General features: G+C 44.4%; 1 protein-coding gene across 7 annotated transcripts in view; it reads right to left on the reverse strand.

The window, feature by feature from the left end:
* The window catches only part of RAVER2 (ribonucleoprotein, PTB binding 2), a 30,566-nt gene extending 11,796 nt beyond the window's left edge, over positions 1-18,770 (reverse strand). For all 7 annotated transcript variants that reach the window (XM_088169621.1, XM_088169623.1, XM_088169622.1 and 4 more), the window contains exons 1-6: positions 18,615-18,770; positions 8,905-8,971; positions 7,528-7,997; positions 3,827-4,018; positions 2,229-2,355; positions 1,241-1,323 (exon numbers count right to left, since the gene is read on the reverse strand). In XM_088169621.1, the coding sequence (XP_088025747.1) occupies positions 1,241-1,323; positions 2,229-2,355; positions 3,827-4,018; positions 7,528-7,997; positions 8,905-8,971; positions 18,615-18,770 (1,095 nt within the window). The remainder of the gene's footprint in view (positions 1-1,240; positions 1,324-2,228; positions 2,356-3,826; positions 4,019-7,527; positions 7,998-8,904; positions 8,972-18,614) is intronic.
* Between the last annotated feature and the right edge of the window lie 1,635 nt (positions 18,771-20,405).

Here is a 20,405-nt window from a genome sequence, read left to right on the forward strand (position 1 = left end):
ATCCTTCTAAAATTCAGATTTGGAGCTCATTAAATGACAGGAAGCTTCCAGGAAGAAAATGAGACAATTTTAAGTCTCTGGACAGAGAAAAGATGGAGTTGTTTGGCTGCAGTTTTTCCCAAGCCAAAAACCACTGGAAAAAAAAAACCTTTGGATCATCATCAATCCCACTGTTAATTGTGAAAAACATCCCTGGCTCCAGCTGTGAGCACCAAACACTCACACTGCCTTCCAAGGAAGCACAGGCTGAAGAGAGAGCAGCAGGAACTTAAAACAGATCAACTGAAAATGTCATTTGAATTAAAAAAAAAAAAAAAAAAAAAAAAGCCCTAAGAATTATGTATTTTTTTTTAATAGGGGCAAAATTAAGCAGCGTTTATTCTAAATTAAAATATTCACCCAGCAGTTTTTAGAGAAAAAAACAGAAAAGCTCAATATACATAAGAAATATTTCTGCATTTTAGTGGCTCTTTTTTAAGATCTCTAAAAGAAGTTTGCCAAAAAGAACTGCAGAAATAATTGATGCTGAAGAGGATTTTATTTTTTAAATGGAAATTTCTGAAATATCAGAAATAATAAGGCAAAGTGATCGACTCCAGCCCCTTGTAGGTATTTGTGTAAATCCCTACCACGAATATTAAATTTAATTTTTGGTTCCTGGCAGAACTGGAGAAATCCCTGAGAGCAGCTCAGCTCAGCTTTTGGCTGTGGGTGCATTTTCTCATTCTCAATTTCTGGCACAAACTCATCCCAAAGATCCTTTCCATGATCTCTCAGGAATTCTGGTGCCCATTTGGAATTTCAGAAGAACCTTGAGGGGTTTCATGAGAAAGAATTAACTCTGCAAATCTCTATTTTTTATGGCACATTTGGGTCCCTGCAAGCTTGAAAATGAAGCTGAGGGTGCTGAATTTGTCGGTTTTTATCAAATAAAAATCTCTACAGGATTGTGGCTGAGCTGCTCCAAGGGATGTGCCAGGCTCCTTGAGAACTCATTTAAAGAGGATTTTTTTTTTTTTCTGCCAGTAATGACAAGTTTTGTCTGCATTGGCAAGTTTTAAATCAAAAATTTAGATAAAATAATTCCATTTTGGACAGTTAGCACTGCCTATCTCAACACTTTCCTTAGAGCTCTAACAAGAACACTTAATTTTAGTTGTAATTCCTTAAAACTTTAGGATCTCTCATTTAAACATCTCCCCAAATATCTCTTTTGATGACAGTTTTATTTGTCACATACCTGATGAACTTTATTCAACTGCAAAAAAGGTGGCCCAACTGCTGAATTTATGAGGTGAGGTAAACCTGCAGATGCTCCAAGAACTGTTTAAGAAACACATAAAAAAAAAAATCATGTATTTTACAAATTAGGCAAGTAAACATCTTTAGAATTACCCTGTATTTTTAAATTTGCTTTCCAGGAAATTTTCAAGTGTACAGAAGTGCCTAAGGCAACGCCAGACTGGTTTAGGGTGGGAGAGGCTGTGAAACCTTTTGATGTTCAATGACCAGAATGTGAGAGCTCAAAGGTCCCCTCCAGGTGCTCCTCCACACCTGAGAGTTTCACTCCTGAGCTGATTCCAGGCCTCAGCTTTATCTGAAGTGCTTTAAATTCAGATTTAGCTCAAGTGTTTCTGCCCTGAAGTGGTCACTTCACACCCAATTTCTAGTTTTTGGGGTTTTTTTTGTCACCACACTCTCAGCTCTCTCCCACTTGATCTCCTCATCACCTGATTCCTGCTCTGAGCACTTTCACTGTTTGAAATGTGATTAATTAGGGTTTATGTTTATTCACATCCTAATCAGAACACAGAAATGTTTCTGGCTGATGCTGTAATAAACACTCTGCACAGCTGTGACAGCAGCCAAAAGAATAAAGATTTACATTGGCAACAGGAGAGAGACTCAGGCTGCAAAACTCAGATCTAGAATCAGATTTAAGTTTAGCAAAGTCTTGCAGAAGACATTTCTTTCTAAACCCATTTCTAATACGAATATTCAGAGCCCAGAGTTATACAAGGATATTTGTAGGAACACTGAATTTTACCCAAACAACAGCATAACAAAGCACCTCTTGCTTTTGCTGCCATAAAATGTGAAATTATCTGCACAAACACACTGAAGCAGTGTCTGCACAGATTCCAAACATTATTTCCACTTAAATATTTGCAAAAGCCTTGCAGCACAAAGAACAGGGTTTCATTTTGCATTATATCAGAACAGCTTACCAGGTTTAACAGCGTGGCCACGCAGCTGGGGCTGCAGCAGCATCTGCAGCATTGCTGGATTATTAAAACTTTTCATGATCTGCACTGGATTTGGCTCTGGAAGCAAACCTTTCCTATTGTTCCTCATCTCCAATGAAGAGATAAAAAGTGTTAGAAGCAGGAGAAAACAATGAATGCATTTAAATCCCTCCAACTCCAACAGCAATGTACACATTTCATCTGACACAGAAAAAAACCAAACATTTCCTTCCCTGTTTCCTGCTTTTTTTTCCCCCCTTCAAATGAAACACCTAACAAATGATTCCAACAAAATTTCAAGCACATTTCGTTTTTTCCCTTAAACCCAGAGTTATCAGTACAGGAGAATAAGAAATGTTGCCATGAGCACCATATCTTAGAACAGACTTCTCATCTCTTTTACAGAGATGTGGTCTGAGCTGGCTGAAGAGAGGGAACTCTTCTGCCTCTCCATGAAACATTGATCACATCCAATTTTCTAGGAAATAATTTGATAAGACATGTGGGTGTAAAAAGCTTTCTTCTACCTCGAGCATGAAATGAACTTATTTCTCCTGCCTTGAAATTTATCTTAAAGCTGACAAATTCTTGCCTCTGTGTTTTAAACCAAGTTTTAGCTCGTCCAATGACTCATTCCCACTTTTGTTTTGAGCTGGAATGATTTCTCTTACAGATTACATTTACTAAAATCTCAGAGCTACGTGGGTGTAACTTTGTGGTGTTTTCTGGATATATTTTATTTTCTTCCTGGCCATCTCTGCCTAGGAAGGAGCCTGAGCTGGGCTGATGATAGAGAATTCCAGAATGGTTTGGGTTGGTTAAAACCCATTGAGCTCCAACCTTGACCATGAGCAGGGAGTTTTCCTCTATCCCAGGCTGCTCCAAGCCCTGTCCAGCCTGGCTTTGATAAACCCCAAATACTTCCCAAGCCTGGCTCCTTCTCCTCACTGTGCAAAGCCCCAGCTCAGGCTTGATGAGCTCATCCCAAAGAGATTTCCAGGGATTTCACCTGCTGGAATTCTGGAAACTGGAAGTTTTGAACTTTCTGTGCTCAGGCACTGACCCCCAAAAGAACACTGCATTTGACCTGAGGCCATGGAGAAGGTTTCCAAAATTGAGTGATAGAATTAGGATCACGAGTGTGCAGTTTGACTAGAAGTGTGTAATATCACAGAGTGAAAAATTTAGAATTTAGGGTTTTGGAACATAACAATATATAGAGAGCAAAATAGAGGTTTTAGGGCAGAAGTTTCTTTCTTCTTCACTGCCTTCTTCATGGGTCTGGGTGGTATTTTTGTAATTGGATAGAAAATGATAGACTGCAGGTCATGGGTGTTTGGTTATTGGATCAAAAGTAAAAATAATTCAGGTGGCATTTCTTAATTGGACAGTTAGGCCTTAAAAGACCTTGTAGAGAGAGCTAAGTCTCCATTTTTATTTGTTAGCTACAAGTGCTGTAGCACTCACTGTAACATAGATAAGAATCAATAAACATCTGAGTCCCAACAAGAAACACCATCTCCTGCACATTCAACCCCGACCCTGGCAGAAGCAAAAAAAATTTAACAAGTGATACTCACCATCCTTTGTGCTGCTATCAGAGCTGCCAAGGTGCTCCTGCCTGGTGCTCCAGGGGCACAGAAGGACACCTGGACCCTCCTGCCGTTGATGGTCACCCCGTCCATGGCCCCTCTGACGCTCTCGGCCTGCTCGGCGCTCTCGTACTCCACCACGGCAAAGTCCCCGCTGCCACCGTCCTCATCCTGGGCAAACTGCAACAACGACAACAACGACAACAACAACAACAACAGTGCCAGCACTGCATGGAAAACGGCAACTCCTGCAGCTGCCCTGCAACGCTGGCACTGTGGGCACACACGTTCACAGAGCTGGGGAATTCCAGCTTGGGAATTCTTCTCAGGAATGGATTTCTCCTGACTCTCAGCTCCATTCCCAGGCTGACAAGCTGACTGCAGCTTCAGTTAGGGAGGAAATGTCCCAGGGTGACAACATGGTGACAAACAGAGTGGAATTCATCATCAACATTAACCCCTGGTGTCTTTGCCGTGTCCAATGAGCTCCTGTCCTGTCCTGGCTGCACTGACACACTTTAAATCCGGGCTGTCTGTACAATAAATTGGCCTTTTTTCCCCAAAGAGCTCCGTGGGTGTTGCTGCCCTTTCTCTCTCTTTTCAGCCCAGTGACCACATGGCACCTGCCCCTTGCAGGATCTTGCACAGCTGGCACAACCCAAGGTTAATATTTCCCCCCCAAACCATGAGGTTTTTGTCTGGAAATGCTGGAAGTAAGTTGGATATCACATCCTCATTTATTTGGCATTCATGGTTATCTGCTCATTCCTTCCATTATCTCCTCCATTCCCACCTTCACTTCCATCTCACCTCATGGAGAACCTCAGCTATGAAATGCATTTAACACATATTTAAACAAAATAGCAATGAGAAATGAGCTGTAAATACAGCTGGATGCTACAACCAGTTTTATTTTGCAGGGATCATTATAAACTCGTTATTCTTCATTTTTTTTTTTCCCAGCCTGCAATAGTCAAAGTGTCGTTCATCAGGGTGCATGACAGCTGCTGAAACATGCAACAATGCAAATTCCCCCAGGATCTGGTGCCTTTTGGGAGCATGTGAAGGCTGTGGTTGTGGGGAATGCCAAGAGAAGATGCCAGACTGATCAATCAAGCAGACTGGAAAAGGGCTTACGTGGCAAACACTGCTCTGCCCTTTGTGTGCAGACTTTGAGAGAGAATGAGCAGATTTAAATCAAACAAAAAAACGGGGTGAGGAGGGAGGGATGAAGCTTAGGCAAAAATCTCCAGTCCCTAAATGAATGGGAATGATAAACTGATAGCAGCTCTGGTGTGGAAGAGACAAAACCTCCTCCAGATTGCACTGGATAAAAAACAACCTCAGCCCCACAAACTTCCCCTGACAATGGACATATAAATGTCAAAGATTTGGAAGAAAACCAGGGTGGTCAGATTTTACTGGCACTGTTACAGCCTGGCTTCTGAGCAGAGCTCTGGAGAACACATTATTTCCTATATAAATACATTTTCTATTTTATTAGATACCAGTTTAGGTGCACTAAGATCTGGGTTTGAAGCTATGGAAAACCTGTATTTCAGTTTCAGCTAAAATGAAACTTAACATGTCCCAAGTGCAGCCACCAATATTCCTGCAAAGGATTCAGGAATTTTTCAACTTCCCAAGTAAACAGGTACTGAAAAAAAGCTCTTTATTCAAGAGTGAAGACCTTTCAGTGACAATTTAAAGTTGACAGAAGAAAAGAATGAGGTTTTCTGGTCCATTTTGTTGAAACAAAGGACAAAACACATTTTTCCTAATATCCATGTGTAAGTATTTAGCTTCAGCTCTTTCTGACAGAACATTTCTGTTATCAATAGAGGAGAAATCAAAATGATTTTTTAAAAAAATGGTAGCTTTGGAATAAGATGAAATAACCCAGAGTTTATTTCATGAGTTCAGGTAAGAATTTTGGGTAAATGATTGTATCTACTTGATGAAATACTGCATCAGCTCCCAGCAGAACTAAGCCATGGCAGCACCACAAGAGCTACATTAAAGTTTTCCAGGAAAAAAAAACCCCCAAACTTTTCTCAAATTCCCCCCACACTGAGGTTTCTGCTGCCCTGTCCTCTCCCACATTTCTGTCTCTACCCACCCCATCACATCCTCCCCTCTTTGCTTTTTCCACCTTTTCTTGGGTCTTCCTCCTCTTTCTTTCTTTGTCCTCAATTTTTAGGTCATCTCACTCATAAACTCCCTTTTTCACCTATTAAATCTGAACTATTTGTTTTCCTACCTCCACCCTCCTGTATTTTATAGCAACAGGAATATTTACTGACCTAATGCACACACTCTCCTCACCCACACCAAGTGTGACCCAAGATTTATTATGATTTAAAAAAGTAAAAAGTCAATTTTTGAGTGCCTCTAACTGCACAGCAGAGCTCTGCCACTGAAACACATCCTTCCCCAAGAAGTCTGTTATTCTTTGAAGCTCAGAATTTTGAAAGGATGGTGAAAAATTGTTGGGGGAGCTGATAACAGCCCCCGGATTACTTGACAGCTGGAAAAAAAAAAAGCCCTGAAGGAAAAGACTTTAAAGGATCAATCTGTTGAGCTAATTAAACAAAGATTGAGCAGGAGACTTGAGTACAGCATTTAATACCTTCTTACAGGAAGAAAATAATGGGGAGCAAAAGCTCCTTAATTTAGGGATCAGTGAGGTGAGGCTGAAGCCAGACACATTCCCAGGCTCGAGACAAAAATTGCCAGGAATGGGAATTTTCTGGGAAGAGTTTATTCCCATCTGTTCATCTCCTGGTGTGTTTGGATCAAGCAAAGCCTAAGGATTTATTTTGGCCAACTCCAAGTTGCTGGGGCTGGAGAAGAGCACCAAGGAGGGTGGGAAGGCCTGCAGGGGGTCAGGCTGCAGATCCTGCTGCACCTTCTGTTCCTCAGGCTGGGCATCCCTGGGTGCTCAGCCCTGGGCTGATCCCTGAGCAGCCTTCTAAGAGACTTAAAGGGAAAAAAAAACAACAAAAAACCCCCAAGCCTGCAGCTGAAGTCTGTGTGATTACAAGCAAAGATTTCCTCCCACTGTTTATGATGATTTATCTGTGCCACATTTATTTGTGGTCTCCATCTCACAAGCCACGAGGATGAGAAGGAAACTTTTGCACTACAAAGGCAAGGATCCACCTCTTCTGTGCTTCCCAGCTTTCCAAAAGATGTGTCACTTCTATCCCTGGCAATACCCAAGAACCCAAGCCTGCATCTTCCTCACCTAGGGAAAAACATGTTAAATATGAATATATTAATTATATGATGTATTTTGTATCATCTGAACTGTTGCACTTGTATTCATACACTCTGGCTTTCTGTGAGCAATAAAACCTTCAGCAATGTTTACTTTAAAAGCTCTCAAAATGCAAATTATTTTCAGTAGATGACATAAGGGGATAGTAAAGACATAAGGGGATGTCTTAGAAACATTTTGCTGGTATTTTACTGGAGTGGTGTCCTGAGGAATTCCCAGACACCACGGATCAAGCACTGCACACCCAGAGCAGTTCAGCATCACTAACTCCCATCACTGAGAAGATGCACAAAATAACAGGAAAATAAAAATAAAGAGGAAAAATAAAAGTGGAAAGACAGCAAGAGTGAAGTGAGACAATCCAGCAATCCCAACCTTGGTTTTCCCATAAGACAGAAACCCAACATACCTGACAGAACACAGGTTTGTACTTGAGGGAGAAAGCCTGCATCAGCTCTTTCGAATCAGCACAGTCTTTTTGTAATTTATCCACACAAAGGCACTTGGAGTGAATGAGGTTTGTGGTCAGCTGGTTCACATCCATCCACTGTGCAAACAGAGTGCTGTCCTCCAGCTGCTTGCCCAGCAGCTCCAGCCTGGCCTTGGCAGCAGAGTCCTTCTTCATGTACTCCACAAAGCCATAGCCCTTGGAATGGCCGGTGAGCTCGCTGTACACCAGGAAACATCTCTCCACATTGCCATAGGCACGCACCAGTTCCTCAAACTCCTCTATGCTGAGGGAAAGGGGCAGGTTGGTGATGCACAGCAGAGCATCTGTGGGCTGCAGCTGCACAGAGATCTCCTTGCCACGCAGGGAATGCTGGTGGAATTTCCTGATGGCGCTCTGGGCCTGCTCCCCGTTTAACAGGGTGACAAATGCTGCAAGAGAGCAGGAGTGGGGACATCACCTACCCCAGGCACACCTCTCCCTCCCCCTGAAAGCACAGTGAGAGCTGCAGGCTCACCCCAAACATGCAACAGATAAATATTTCTATTATATACAGTGTATAAAACGTCTAAATTCTGGGATTAGCAATTGAACATCATCAGCAATTAACTCAAAAAGTGACTATGCTGTGCTGCACACAACTTGGAACCCAACCAGATTTTGTATCTGGGGAACAAAATTAAATATTCTACTAGCAGACTATTATTTACTAAATTAAATATTCCACTGATGTCAACACATCACAGATTCTATGGAATCTCTTTGACAGCAACATCCACAAGTTCTCACTTTGGGGTTAACAGATCTTTTTTGGGGGTTTTCAGTCCATAAAGCATTTCACACAATCCCAAACCAGATGAGGGTGGCAGGGACCTCCTGAGGTCCCTTGTCCAACCTGCTCCTCACACAGGATCACCCAGATGGGTTCCCAGGATCCCAAGGGATGGAAATTCCACAACTTCCAACAGTCCTGGGTGACCCTCACAGGGCAGAAGTGTTTCCTGATGCAAACAAACTGCAAATGCACCTGAAGCTGGGCAGGTTTCCCTGTCAGGCACAGGGGGTTTGTCCCAAGAGAGGCCTCAGGACCAGTTTTCCACAGGAATTCAGGCAGCTGAGGTCAGCTTGGTCCCAAAGGGACACTCACTGAACAGAGACCAGAAGGGACCAAAAAACTTCTGATCAATACCAGAAAGTTCCCAACTTTCATTGACTTTGGTAGAAGGTGACAAAAAAGGGACTGAGGGACACAAGACAAGCTGTGACAGTCCCTGATGTCACACACAGCACATGATGTTCCTCACAGAAGTGAAACAGATGAAAGTTTTAAGTTCTCACCTGTTCTTTTATTCCTGTCCACGTAACAATACTTGATTTCATAATCTTTAAACAAGTCGTGGATTTCCTGCAAGGGAAAAGTACAAGTGGAATCACATAAATAAGTCACCAAACCAAGCAAGTGTACAAATTTATCCTCTTTTCAAACAAAACCAAAAACTTTCCCAACAAACAGAAAAATTCACCATAGAAACACCATCAAATATTTGTTTTCAAAGGAGTTGGTCACACTGCTGCAGCAATGTTTTTATCTCACATATAAAACTGGCTTGTTGAATTTGATTAATTTACTTTTCATTCTCTGGGGTCACATAAACACAAAAGGGTGTCCTGGAACTGTCTTTTGATAAAGATAAATAACATCACAGCTCATTAAATAGCAAAACCCTCTCCATTTCTCTGAAGTACAACTGGCATAGCTAAAATACCACATGGACAAGGAACACTGGCAGCATCACATCACCAAATTTATCGAGGGCACAAAGCTGCCCCAAAACCCAACAGTTGCTTGAGTTTCCTGCTCAAGTTCACTTTAATAGATTTTCACTCTTAATAATGGATATTCTTTCACCCAGCAGATAATTGTGGCCAGAGTACCCCCTGGAAAGTATCCTCTATCAATTACTACACAGCTGCTCAACACAGAATCAATCCCAAGAGTGTTATTTGCTCCCACTAATTAATGGGAAGACAGGAGGGATAGGTAAAATCAAGTCTAAAAGGAGTTTGCTACAGCTATTCCCAAAAAAACTAAGGTGCACATGCTCCAAAAACCTCATAAATTATTGCCAGCTCAGTGGTGAGAAAGCAGAGATAAACATTCACCACCCCAAGGAAAAACCAGAAGTAATAACCTGGATATTTACATTATTTTAGCTGGATAAATCCCATACACAAGAGTGCAAGATGATTTCTGCAAGCAAAAAAACAAAAAAAAAAAATCAACCAGCTCTGTCTGAAAGTTGAATTGCAGCTGATTTCCAGCAGCTGAGTGTAGTTGCCAGTTTGGTAATTTAATATATGGAGCCTAAAGGTTAATTGGGTTCTCTGTGAGGGGTATCAGGTGCACACCTTTTAGTCAAGAGAGCACCAATCTCTGGTTTCACTATTTAACAGCTGTCAAATACTGCATTAATAAAATATGGCAGCATTTCTCCAGCCACCACACGTCCTCCACTAAGGTGTGATAAGGATGGGGTTTCTGAAATGCAAGATATGCCCAAAATTCAAGCCAGGGAGGGGATCTGAGTGTGGACACCTCTCAAACGAGAATTAGGTGGTTCTTTCTCAGGTGTGAGACACTGAGAGGACACTTTCTGTACAGTTTTGGCAGCTCAGTTGTGCTGTGTCACTGAACAGTCCAAAAAATCGTTTCTGTCCCACTCAGAAAAAGAGGGGCATATTTGCCCTTTCGATTTCCTGTATTATTTTACAAGAGCAACACTGAAAGTTTTATATGACGGTTAGGTAGCAGGAAATAGAATTTCAAACAGCTCTGAACACTCTTTTTAAAGTCATCTGTGTATCAGATGATTCCACATGATTTCCCAGGAACTGCCTGAAACTCTGAGAGGAAAAACAGCCACTACTGAACAACTCTTTGGGGAATAATTATGAGATGTCATATAAAAACTGATGAGAATATAAGGGAGATTTAAAATAAAGCCTGATTTAAGCACAGAAATTTTAACACCAACTTCCACAGGTGGCTGCACACACTGCCAGGTTTGTGCAAAAGGTTCTTCCAGGAACCTGGTTCTGGTTCTTGTGCTCTGGTGGGCTCTTGGCAGGGCTGGGACCTTCACCTGTGGAAGTGGGGCTGTGCAGGGTTTCAGTGAAAGCATTTCTCACATAAACACTGCTCAGGAGGGTTTACAGAGATAAAACACACCCTGCCAACTCCAGGGAAATGTGTACTCCTTGCAATTAAACAGCTGTAAATACGTGTGTTACACTGAGATCTCTCTGCTTGCTAAGCCAGGCACTTCTCTAAACTTCACCTCCAACATCTCCCAGCACTCAGGTCCGGTGCAAAAGAAGGAACAGAGCTCCCATTGTGATGCTGTTCCCAGTTTCACTCCCCACTTCCAGGGCAGAAGTGTGAGGGGAGCAATGGGAAGGGCTCAGCTCTGATGGCCAGGGTTGGCCCAGCAGGAAATGTCGGCTCTGGAGGAGAAGGGGCTCAGGCAGGTCAGGTAGAGAGAGTGAGACCCTGCTCCTGCTGAGGAATGTAAGCACAGGATGTTTCCCTGAGAACAGAAACAAACAGCGCCGCTGCTTCCCGTTCCCCGAGCTCCCCCGGAGCTCCTGCACCCCCAGGCCAGACTGGGAGAGGGAGCAAACCCTGAGCACTGAGCTCCGAGCTGGAGGAAAGCAGGAGTAGATTCATGTAGTGGGACCCCAGCTGGTCTGGGGGTTAGGGAGGGTTAATGAATGAGATTTGGTTAAAAATCCAAGCAGACAGCAGGGGACAAAACAATACTTTAAGTTACAAAAATCGAATTACATTCGATTATTCTCACCTTCAAACTTAAAACATTCCCATAAACTGACCCACTGCAATACAACAAGTCCTTACAACACAAACTCTCAAAATCCTGGCATCCCTAACCATGCACTAACAAAAAAAGAATACATTAATGAGGTTCATAAAAGATTGATTTATAGATTTTCAAATACCATTACAGACTCCACAATCTCTTGAGGACACATTTGTGGCAGAATGATACCTTCACTTTTAGTCAATTTTTCCTCCATATAGAATTACATTTTATGGCCAAAAGACCAAGTCATTTATCCAGTCACTGATCAGAACTAAGCAGCATCCAACTGGCCACTGCTGTCATAATGCAAGAAAACCTAATTGCTTAAAGTGTGGATTTTCAGCTACTAATTGAACACCTTTATAAAAAAGCAATATCTTCCCCCTAGGTCCATCAGACTCTGAGTGACACCACACCTGAGCAGTGGCCACCTGCCCCAGTGCCACCACCTTGTCCATGCTCCAACATCTGCATCCCAACATCCTGGTGACAAAACTGCTCCTCCTAAAGGGCTTCTTCCTTTTTGATAAATCAATTAAATCTGCTAATCTAAAAAACTGACAACTCCCACAGTAACCTGCATTTAACCTCATCCTATAAACAACAGCAATATTTACCAACACACTGGAGGCTCGAGTGTCACACATTGGACAAAGCAGATTTTGATAACAAAAATATTAAGCAGTTCTGTCTGGTTCCTTTCAGCCTAAACCATTGCAGGATTTTGTGCTCCTGGAAAATAAAGTATAGCTACTCTACAGCCCCTTTAAGTTTTAAAACATATAATCTTGTCATCAGTACAAATTAAAATTGTAACTACAAAATAAGCAGTCATATGTGAAAATTAGCAGAAAAAGGAAAATCAAATATAATAAAGGGAGTTTAAGAGAAATCACTCTTTATCCTATAAAAAAGTATATTATTTTCTACTGTAAATGTGGTCTTGAAATACTTCAGTTCTTGCCTGTCCTCTCTTGGGTAGAAAAACTGACAACTGAGTTTCCAGCACTTATTATCAATTTGAGACTTGCACCTCTGAGACAGAAAGAATTCCTTAGAAAGGCTCTTTGTGTTTAGTACCTGCATTGTTTTAAAAACAAATGAGAAAGGGACTCATTCACAGGCACATTGATCAAATTAGTAAAACTCACTGGTTTATTTCTAATAAAAGCAGCTTTTCCTACACAGACTCTCAAAGTGTAAGGGAAAAAATAGCCAAGAAATTCTCATTACTCACCTGGAAGAATAAATAAAATACACATATGAATGTATATAAAGCCTGCAGCACACCAAACTCAAGCACTGTTCTCTCTCTAGATGTAAAACTAGACTTGATATTAAATGTAATAATTGTGCTATTCTGGCAACAGAGTATTTAACAATTCTAAGGGTGCCTGGCCAGATTTCTGCAGTGAGCTTTAGAGAAGTCTCCAATATAAACACTCTCCAAGCCTGGTCTATAACTTGGCTCTCACTGAGCAGCTGAAGGCCTGAACTTCACATGAATATCCTTGAAATGGGAATCAATTAAGTTTAAAGTAGTTACTTGGCTAACCAAGAAGTTTTAAATCATCTCACAGCTGAAAAAGGCTTTGTTCCATTTGTGCAGGCAGGACAGGAAAAAGAGAACCTCTCAGAAAAAAAAAAAAAAAACCACAACTTTACACTTACAAAATGATAAAATGGGGTGTTCATTAGAGTCACATTTTAGGCTGCTAAATATTTGAGTTCATGACATGACACATGGATTTCACTGCAGATATTACATAAACAAGAAGTAGTAAACAAGAGAATATTGACACAGTTTAAATAGTGTGTTACTAAGGGGAAAACCCAGAGCTCTGTTGGAGAGCAAGTGCAGCACTCAGCACCAACAAAAGGGTTAATAAAAAACCAAAATTATGCACAGTGCAATTTTAACCATCTCCTGATCAGAGAGCTAGGAGGGCCTCAAAATTTCATTAATTGCTGGATAAATCCTCTAAGAAGTAACATTTCAGGCAGACTGGGCTCACCACACGTCTTCCTTCCCAATTTCCAAGTGGATTTCAGAGCTGAGTTGAAGGAAGCTCTCAGAGGAGCAGAGCTGGAGGATCCAGGTGAGATGTGGCAATGTTGACCTGCCCAGGAACAGCGAGCCCTGAGGTGTGTCCCAAAGCTCCTGCTCAGCTCATTCCCATAATCCCAAACCAGGAAACCTGAAATGCATTCACACCTGTCATTCCGGGCCATAAAGTGCTTTTGGGGCAAACCTTTGTGTTTGGGAATTGATTCTCACTGTTTTAAGATCAGAGCTCTCAGAGATCTTTAGTGAAGTAATGTAAGAAAATGTGAAGACAGGAGAACAACAATTTCTCGGTGGAATGAAAAACTTTTTCCTCTGATCTTCCAGAGACTTTTGGGAGTGCTGTTGGTAAGAGGATCTTTACGGGACTGGAAATTAATTCCATCATCCTGGGTATATTGGGTAGTGTGAGAGCTAAATGAAAGAGGGAAAAGACATAGAAAGAGGTAACTTGAGAGAGCAAGAGCTCAAAGCAAAAGAAAAGTAACAAAGAAAATTTTAAAATGTCCATCTTAAGGCATGAGAGCTGCTCCCTCTGCACAATGTGCCTTTCATGTTCAGGCAGTGTGACAGAGGAGTAATGAAAACACAAAGGCCCTTCTACTTAAAGGTCTGGCATCCAACAGATTGGAGAGAGCACTTCCTCAAATCATCACACCTCATTAGAGGCTTTCCAACAAGGAAAAATTATGGCTAATCCAGGGAGAAAGGGAAAAAAAAATGCCACAACCCCACCAGAAACAGCACCATGCTAAGTAGTGATTTGGCTTTTAATCAGGAACAGACAGCAGAGAAAAAAACTGAATGGGTCCATCAGGTTCCAAAATAAATCCCTGTCCCAGGAGGACTGGACCAGGTTTGTATCAACACCTCAGTGTTTCCCTGCTCTCTGGATTCTGTCCCACCCCAGGAGAACCACGGGCTGTTAAAATAATTCACCAGCCCTACATTAAAGTAGAGCATCCCCTCCATCAGATTTATTTTGTAGAACTGTGACATGGTGGCAATTAGGGATAATCAACACAAAAATGGTTGGGAGAATGCATCTTCCACAGCATCTTCTCTTATCTGCAAAGAGGAGAAGCAAAAAGCCAACAGCTCTTGCTGGGCAGCTGATCTTGGCACAGAACACTGGAGATCTGGCTACAAATCTCAGTCGTGATGAACAAAAAAAAGATAAATAACCCAAGGTCTAATCTTCCCAGCAGGAACTCCACAGGACAGGAACTGGTATCCCATAGCAGAGTCTGCTGATGGTGTCTCAGTGATGAGCCACTGCCCCTATGGAAGTTCATCAGCCACAAAGAAGGAGCCACTAACAGTGAAAAAAAACAAAACAAGAAACTAGGGGAAACCAAAATCAATTATTCTAATCCAATAGGGTACATACAGAAAAAATTTAAAATGGTAAAAATTACCATTTTCCTGGTTTGGGATGTGACAGAATTCATTGTGTTCTTACTGGTTCAGGGCTGTTTTGACTTTAGGGTGACACTAATGTTGGTCACACAAGCAGAGCCAAGGACTTTGCAGTTTCCCATGCACAGGTGCATGGAATGCCAGGAGGGAGCAGAGCCAGCACAGCCAGAGGGATGCTCCACACCACACAGTGTCATGCCCAGTACATAAACTGGGAGCAGCTGGCACCAGTCACTGGGTGCTGAGCAACTCTGCTGGGCATCACTTGTTTCTCTTGGTTTTAATTCCTTCTCATTACAATTAATATCAGTATTATTTGTTTTATATTAATTTTAGGTATGTTTTATTTTGCTTCAATAATTAAACTGTTCTTAACTCCCAAGCTTTACTTTTGCTCTGATTGTCCTCAGCCCCAGAGCAGTGAAAAAGTGAACAAGTGCTGTGTGGTGCTTATTTGCTGGCTGGGTTAAAACAATACAAACTCAAAACAAAACTTCCTTTTTAGTGAAGTACAACCTCACTTCCATTCTGGTCATCCTGAAGTTCTTGGCATCTCTTTAGCAGAAAAGGAGAGAGGAAGGTGGAATTTCCTTCCCTCCCTCTGCTCAGAGCAGTCCTCCTCCTCCCCCAGAGCACTGGGAACAGATTTAGGATTGTTCCAAGGACCTTCTGGTTGCAATTTTTGCTGTTCCAACATCCCAGGGGACTGTGCTCCTTGCTGCTGGAATGGATGATGGATCAGGGAGATGCACACACACAAGACAATCCAAGAGATCCCTGCCCCACTGCCAAGCACTGCTCGGGATAAAAGCAATCACTACAACCACACTCACTTTTAAGTCTCTTGGCAAAGACTCTTGCTGCAAACATCAGTGTGACCACAGCACCACATCAGAGGCTATTAATGCTAACAGGAACAGGCTCACTATCTGCTGCTCTTCAAAAGGACTGACACCAAGGGGATGATCTTCCTGCACACCCCACATCACTGCCCTGCCCTAACGAAGCCATAAAATGACTGCTCTAAGAGCACAGGACACTTCCCCACTCTGGCCAGGACGGCTGGAATTGGAGGAGTGGGATCTGCCAAGGCTGCAGGAGCAGAGTGGGTCACTGCTCCAAGCTCCCATCCCAGGGAAGCTCCGTGCAGAAACAGGGAAGCCTCTGCTGATGCTGCTCCACCCTCAGTGCTGAATTCTGCCTTTAAGGCACAGTCACTGCTACAGATACCAAAGATCTGAAGATTGAGGGAGGTCAGCAACAGCCTGTGGCCATGTCTAGGTCATTATCGCACCACACATTTATATTGTGCTGGAGGAATCCCATGAGGAGGAATTTGGGGAATTTTGGCAGCTCTGGAAGAGCTCAACATCCACCAACTTGCCAAACAGCAAATGGAGACTCTGCCTTCAAGAACAGTGAAGATGTAAATTGTTTACCACAGATCTGCCACAAAAAAAAAATGAAAAAAAAAAAAAAAAAAAAAAAAAAAAAAAAAAAAAAATCCTTTCTCCATGGCAGTAGTGAGAGAATTGCCTGCAGAAACACTGATCCTGCAGGTATCTATTTGCAGGTTGAGCTCTCCTCGGTTTCTACGACTGCAAACCCGTTTCTGGTTCAGAAACCTCAAAGGACATTTCTTCTGTGGCCTCAAGAGTAATTTATTTTTTTAATTTAGTTTAACACAGGTGAGGCTCCAAAGGTAATTGAAGATTACAAGTACAATAATAAAGTTAATATGTAGCTACAATTGGCAGAGGAATTATGAATTATATTCGTTATGTAACTTCATATTTAAAAAATAAGTTTTTTCCTACTTTTCTGACAAAACTGAGTATTTCCACCAATCTCTCTATCAGCAGAACAGTTATTTTCACTTCAAAACTATTTTGGTAAATCTTGACCTCACTCTTCACTTAACAACAAATGGCAGCAAAGCCAACACCCCAACGCTCAGAGATGAATAGTTACATTTATGAAAACCTATTCTGGGAGACTTGGCTGCCTTTCAGCGATGTTCATCTCCCTCTTGACAGTGTATAAAACTGGCCAGGTCAGAAACAGTTTATCTGATTTTACTCGGCTCACCAATTACTTCAAGGAGAAAATAGAAGACAACCCGTGTTTACCACGGCTGTTGTTAACTGGCAACAAGAAATGTCAAATTTCAGAGGAATTTTGGAATTATAAGACAGCCAAATACACAGGTAGACTTAACGTGCCTGACCACAAACACACCTCTTTCCAAAACGGCTCTAGGACAGAAACTTTCTCTCTACAGCACAATTTTTCTGCCTTTATTACCACCAGCAGCAGCTCAGCGATGTTAAAAACTAAAATGACAGTTTGGAAAGTGCACTTTAGGATCTGTACAAGGTGTTCAGGGTAACATTAGAACCCCACATACAGCAGAAAAAGGCATCCAAGTGCTGCTTTTAAGCCATCAAAACAAAAAGGCAAAACTTCCAGAAAACTCCGCGGCTGCCAAACTTGACCTTAATGTTGGTATTTCCCTGTAGCACACACTGGCTTGAAAGGTTCCACAGAGGCGAATTCCCACACGGGAATTCAGGAAAGGCCAGGGCTGAAGTGTCAGAGCTCTCCTGTCCTGGTCATGCACAGCCAGCATCTGGTGACACCCCAGCAAAGCCCTCTCTGTCAACACTGCCACTTCATCAAGAGACGAAGATTAGCAGCCTTCACCAAGCTGGGAGTTTGTTATCGATCACCTCATCGGGCTGCTATAAACAGAGGTGCCTAAAGCACCCTAACAAAGCTGTCATCTCCAAACTCTGAAGCACCGCGGATGCGAAAACAAAACAGGCAGAAGGGCAGCGGCCAGCTGGGCGCTGCGGCTCGGATTTCTGCGAGCCTCTCCGAAATGAATAGTCTCCTTTTTCCGCCGGAGTTCTGCAAAAATTGAGAGTCTGCACGTGCTGCTCTTACCCGCAGGTAGTGAAACCACCTGTGCTTTAGAGAGAGGGTGGAGGAAGACGAGGAGCAGAGCAGAACAAAAGCCGCACTTACTTTTTTCTTTTTTTTTTTTTTAATACTTGTGCATCAAGTTGCGTGTTTGGAGCTGGTGAAGTGACTGTGCAACTAAATCACCTCAGCATCTGAGTCACAGCACTCGGTTGAAGAGTTCAGCGATCATCTCCTACCAACAGCAGCAATTTGAGCGGAATTTTCCTAAACCACCGTCAGGCTGCGGAAAACCGCTTTCCCTCTCTACATCTGGCTCACCTCACAATAAATAAAATAAAAGCCAGTCCGGAAGCTTTTCCGCCCAGATTTCGCACGGCAAGCGGCGGTGCTGCAGTGCCCTACCTGCGCGCACACAGGTGCCCAATCTCCGGCGGCGCTCCCGTTACCCGCTCACCCCACACCGAGCCCCCGCCTCACGCCCCGGGCCGCGTTCCCCGGGGAGCGCTGCCCGGCCAGCCCGGCGTGGCCCCCGCTCAGGGGCGAGCCGGAGCCGCTCTCCGCAGGTAACAAAGCCGCCCCACACACAGCCGGCTCCTTGCGGGGCAGCGCCGGGGGAAAGCAGCGCTCCGCGGCCGCCGAGCCCCGCGGGGGAGCCGGGGCTGCCCCGCGCCTCCCTCCCCGCTGCCGGCCCCCGCCTGAGGCGCGGGCGGGAGCGCGCCACGCCGCCGGGCGGCTGCGGGCAGCGCTGGCGGCCGTACCTGGCTGCTGCTCTCGGCCGGCAGGTTCCGCAGCAGGATCTTGCGGCGGTTGCCCAGCTCGCGGCGAGTGCTCGCCAGCCGCCTCGCCACCTCCTCGGCGCTCAGCGGCGGCGGCTCCGCGGGCAGCGCCGCGCCGCGCTCGGCTCCCGCCGCCATCTTGCAGCGCGCCGGGGACGGCGGGGGGAGCGCGGCGCTGGGGCCGCCCCCGCCCTGCCCCGCCCGGGGGGAGCCTGAGGGAGCCCCCGGGCCCGGCCCCTCACGGCCCCTCACGGCCCCTCACGGCCGCCAGACCTCGGCCCCTCACGGCTACAGGGATGCGGGGCGGCGGAGGAGACTCGCTGCCCGTAGCGGAGCTGCAGGGGGTGTGCGGCATGAACGGGAGCGCAGCGGTAATTTCACTGAACGGGGCAGGTTGGAAGGGAACGCAGAGCGGGCATCTGGTCCAAGCGCTCTGCTCAAGCAGGGTCATCCCGGAGCACATGGCACAGGATTGTGTACAGACGAGTCTGGAATATCCCCAGTGAGGAGACTCTGGAGGCTCTCTGGACAATGCATCACCCGCAGAGTGAAGAAGTTCTGTCTCCTGTCTAGGGCAACTCCCTGGGATCAATCCCTGCCCAGTCTGGTGCCATTGCTGGGCCCGCGGAGCAGAGCCTGGGGCCTGCCCCTCCCTGCACACAGAGACACCCAGGGACAGACAGGGACACCCAAGGATACCCAGAGACACCCAGGGATACCCAGGGACACCCAGAGACACCCAGGGACAGACAGGGACACCCAGGGCTGAGGCCCCTCTCAGCTGGGGCTCCTCTCCAGGCTGAGCAGCCCCAGCTCCCTCAGCCTTTCCTGGGCACAGGGATGCTCCAGGCCTTGCTCAGCTCCAGGAGCTCCTGTCCCTGCTGTGCTGAGGATCCAGAGCTGGGCACAGAACTCCAGAGGTGCCTCCAGGGCTGGGCACAGGGCAGGATCACTCTTTGACCTGCTGGGAATGCTCTGCCTGAAGATCCCATCTTGTCCCCCAGGACACTCTGCTGGCTCAGGGACAGCTCGTTGTCCACCAGCACCCTCAGGCCCTTCTCCTCCCTTCATCGTAATGCATGTCCAGAGAGATTTTTGGGAAGGATTTGAGTGCTCTGGGACTCTGTTGTGAGGGGAATTGCCCCAGGATCCATCCTGATGGAAGCCAAGGCCAGGGCGCTGTCCCTCTTCTTCACCTTGCAGGAATCATTCCCCAAATCCCCATCACTGTCACCTTCTTTGGCTACAGATCCACCTGGAGACACTGAAATACAGAACAGCAACAAAATAAAGCAAATCCCACAGAAAGAATTAGGCTGGAAAAGACTTCTGAGAACATCAAGCCCAAGTAAGTGAAGCCACTGGAGATCAGCAGGCACAGTGACCCAGAGTGATCTTATCCCAGTTTTATTCCTCATCAGGAATGTGGCAAACTAAAATCCATGAAAATGGGGAAATCAGCACTTGGGTGCTGCACTGGTGACACAGGGGACAGGTACAGGGCTGTACCTGCCACAAAAAAGAGCCCAGCATCACAACAGAAGGACAATATTTCATGGAATCACTATAAAATAAATTTCCCCTTCCATGAAGTCTCGGCCCATAAAAAATTTCAATCAGCACCCACTTAAAAAAAAAATTTTAAAAAAATCAATTTTTCCTCTAGCATAGTTCCTTGCAATGTCATTTACAACGCAGTAAATCTAGCTCTGAACGTTGTCATCATTGCTATAAATGAGTGAAGAATAATTTAAATATTTGTAGCCATTTTTA

This window comes from Sturnus vulgaris, chromosome 9 (assembly GCF_052056855.1).
Source record: "Sturnus vulgaris isolate bStuVul1 chromosome 9, bStuVul1.hap1, whole genome shotgun sequence".
NCBI classification, from domain to species: Eukaryota; Metazoa; Chordata; class Aves; order Passeriformes; family Sturnidae; genus Sturnus; species Sturnus vulgaris.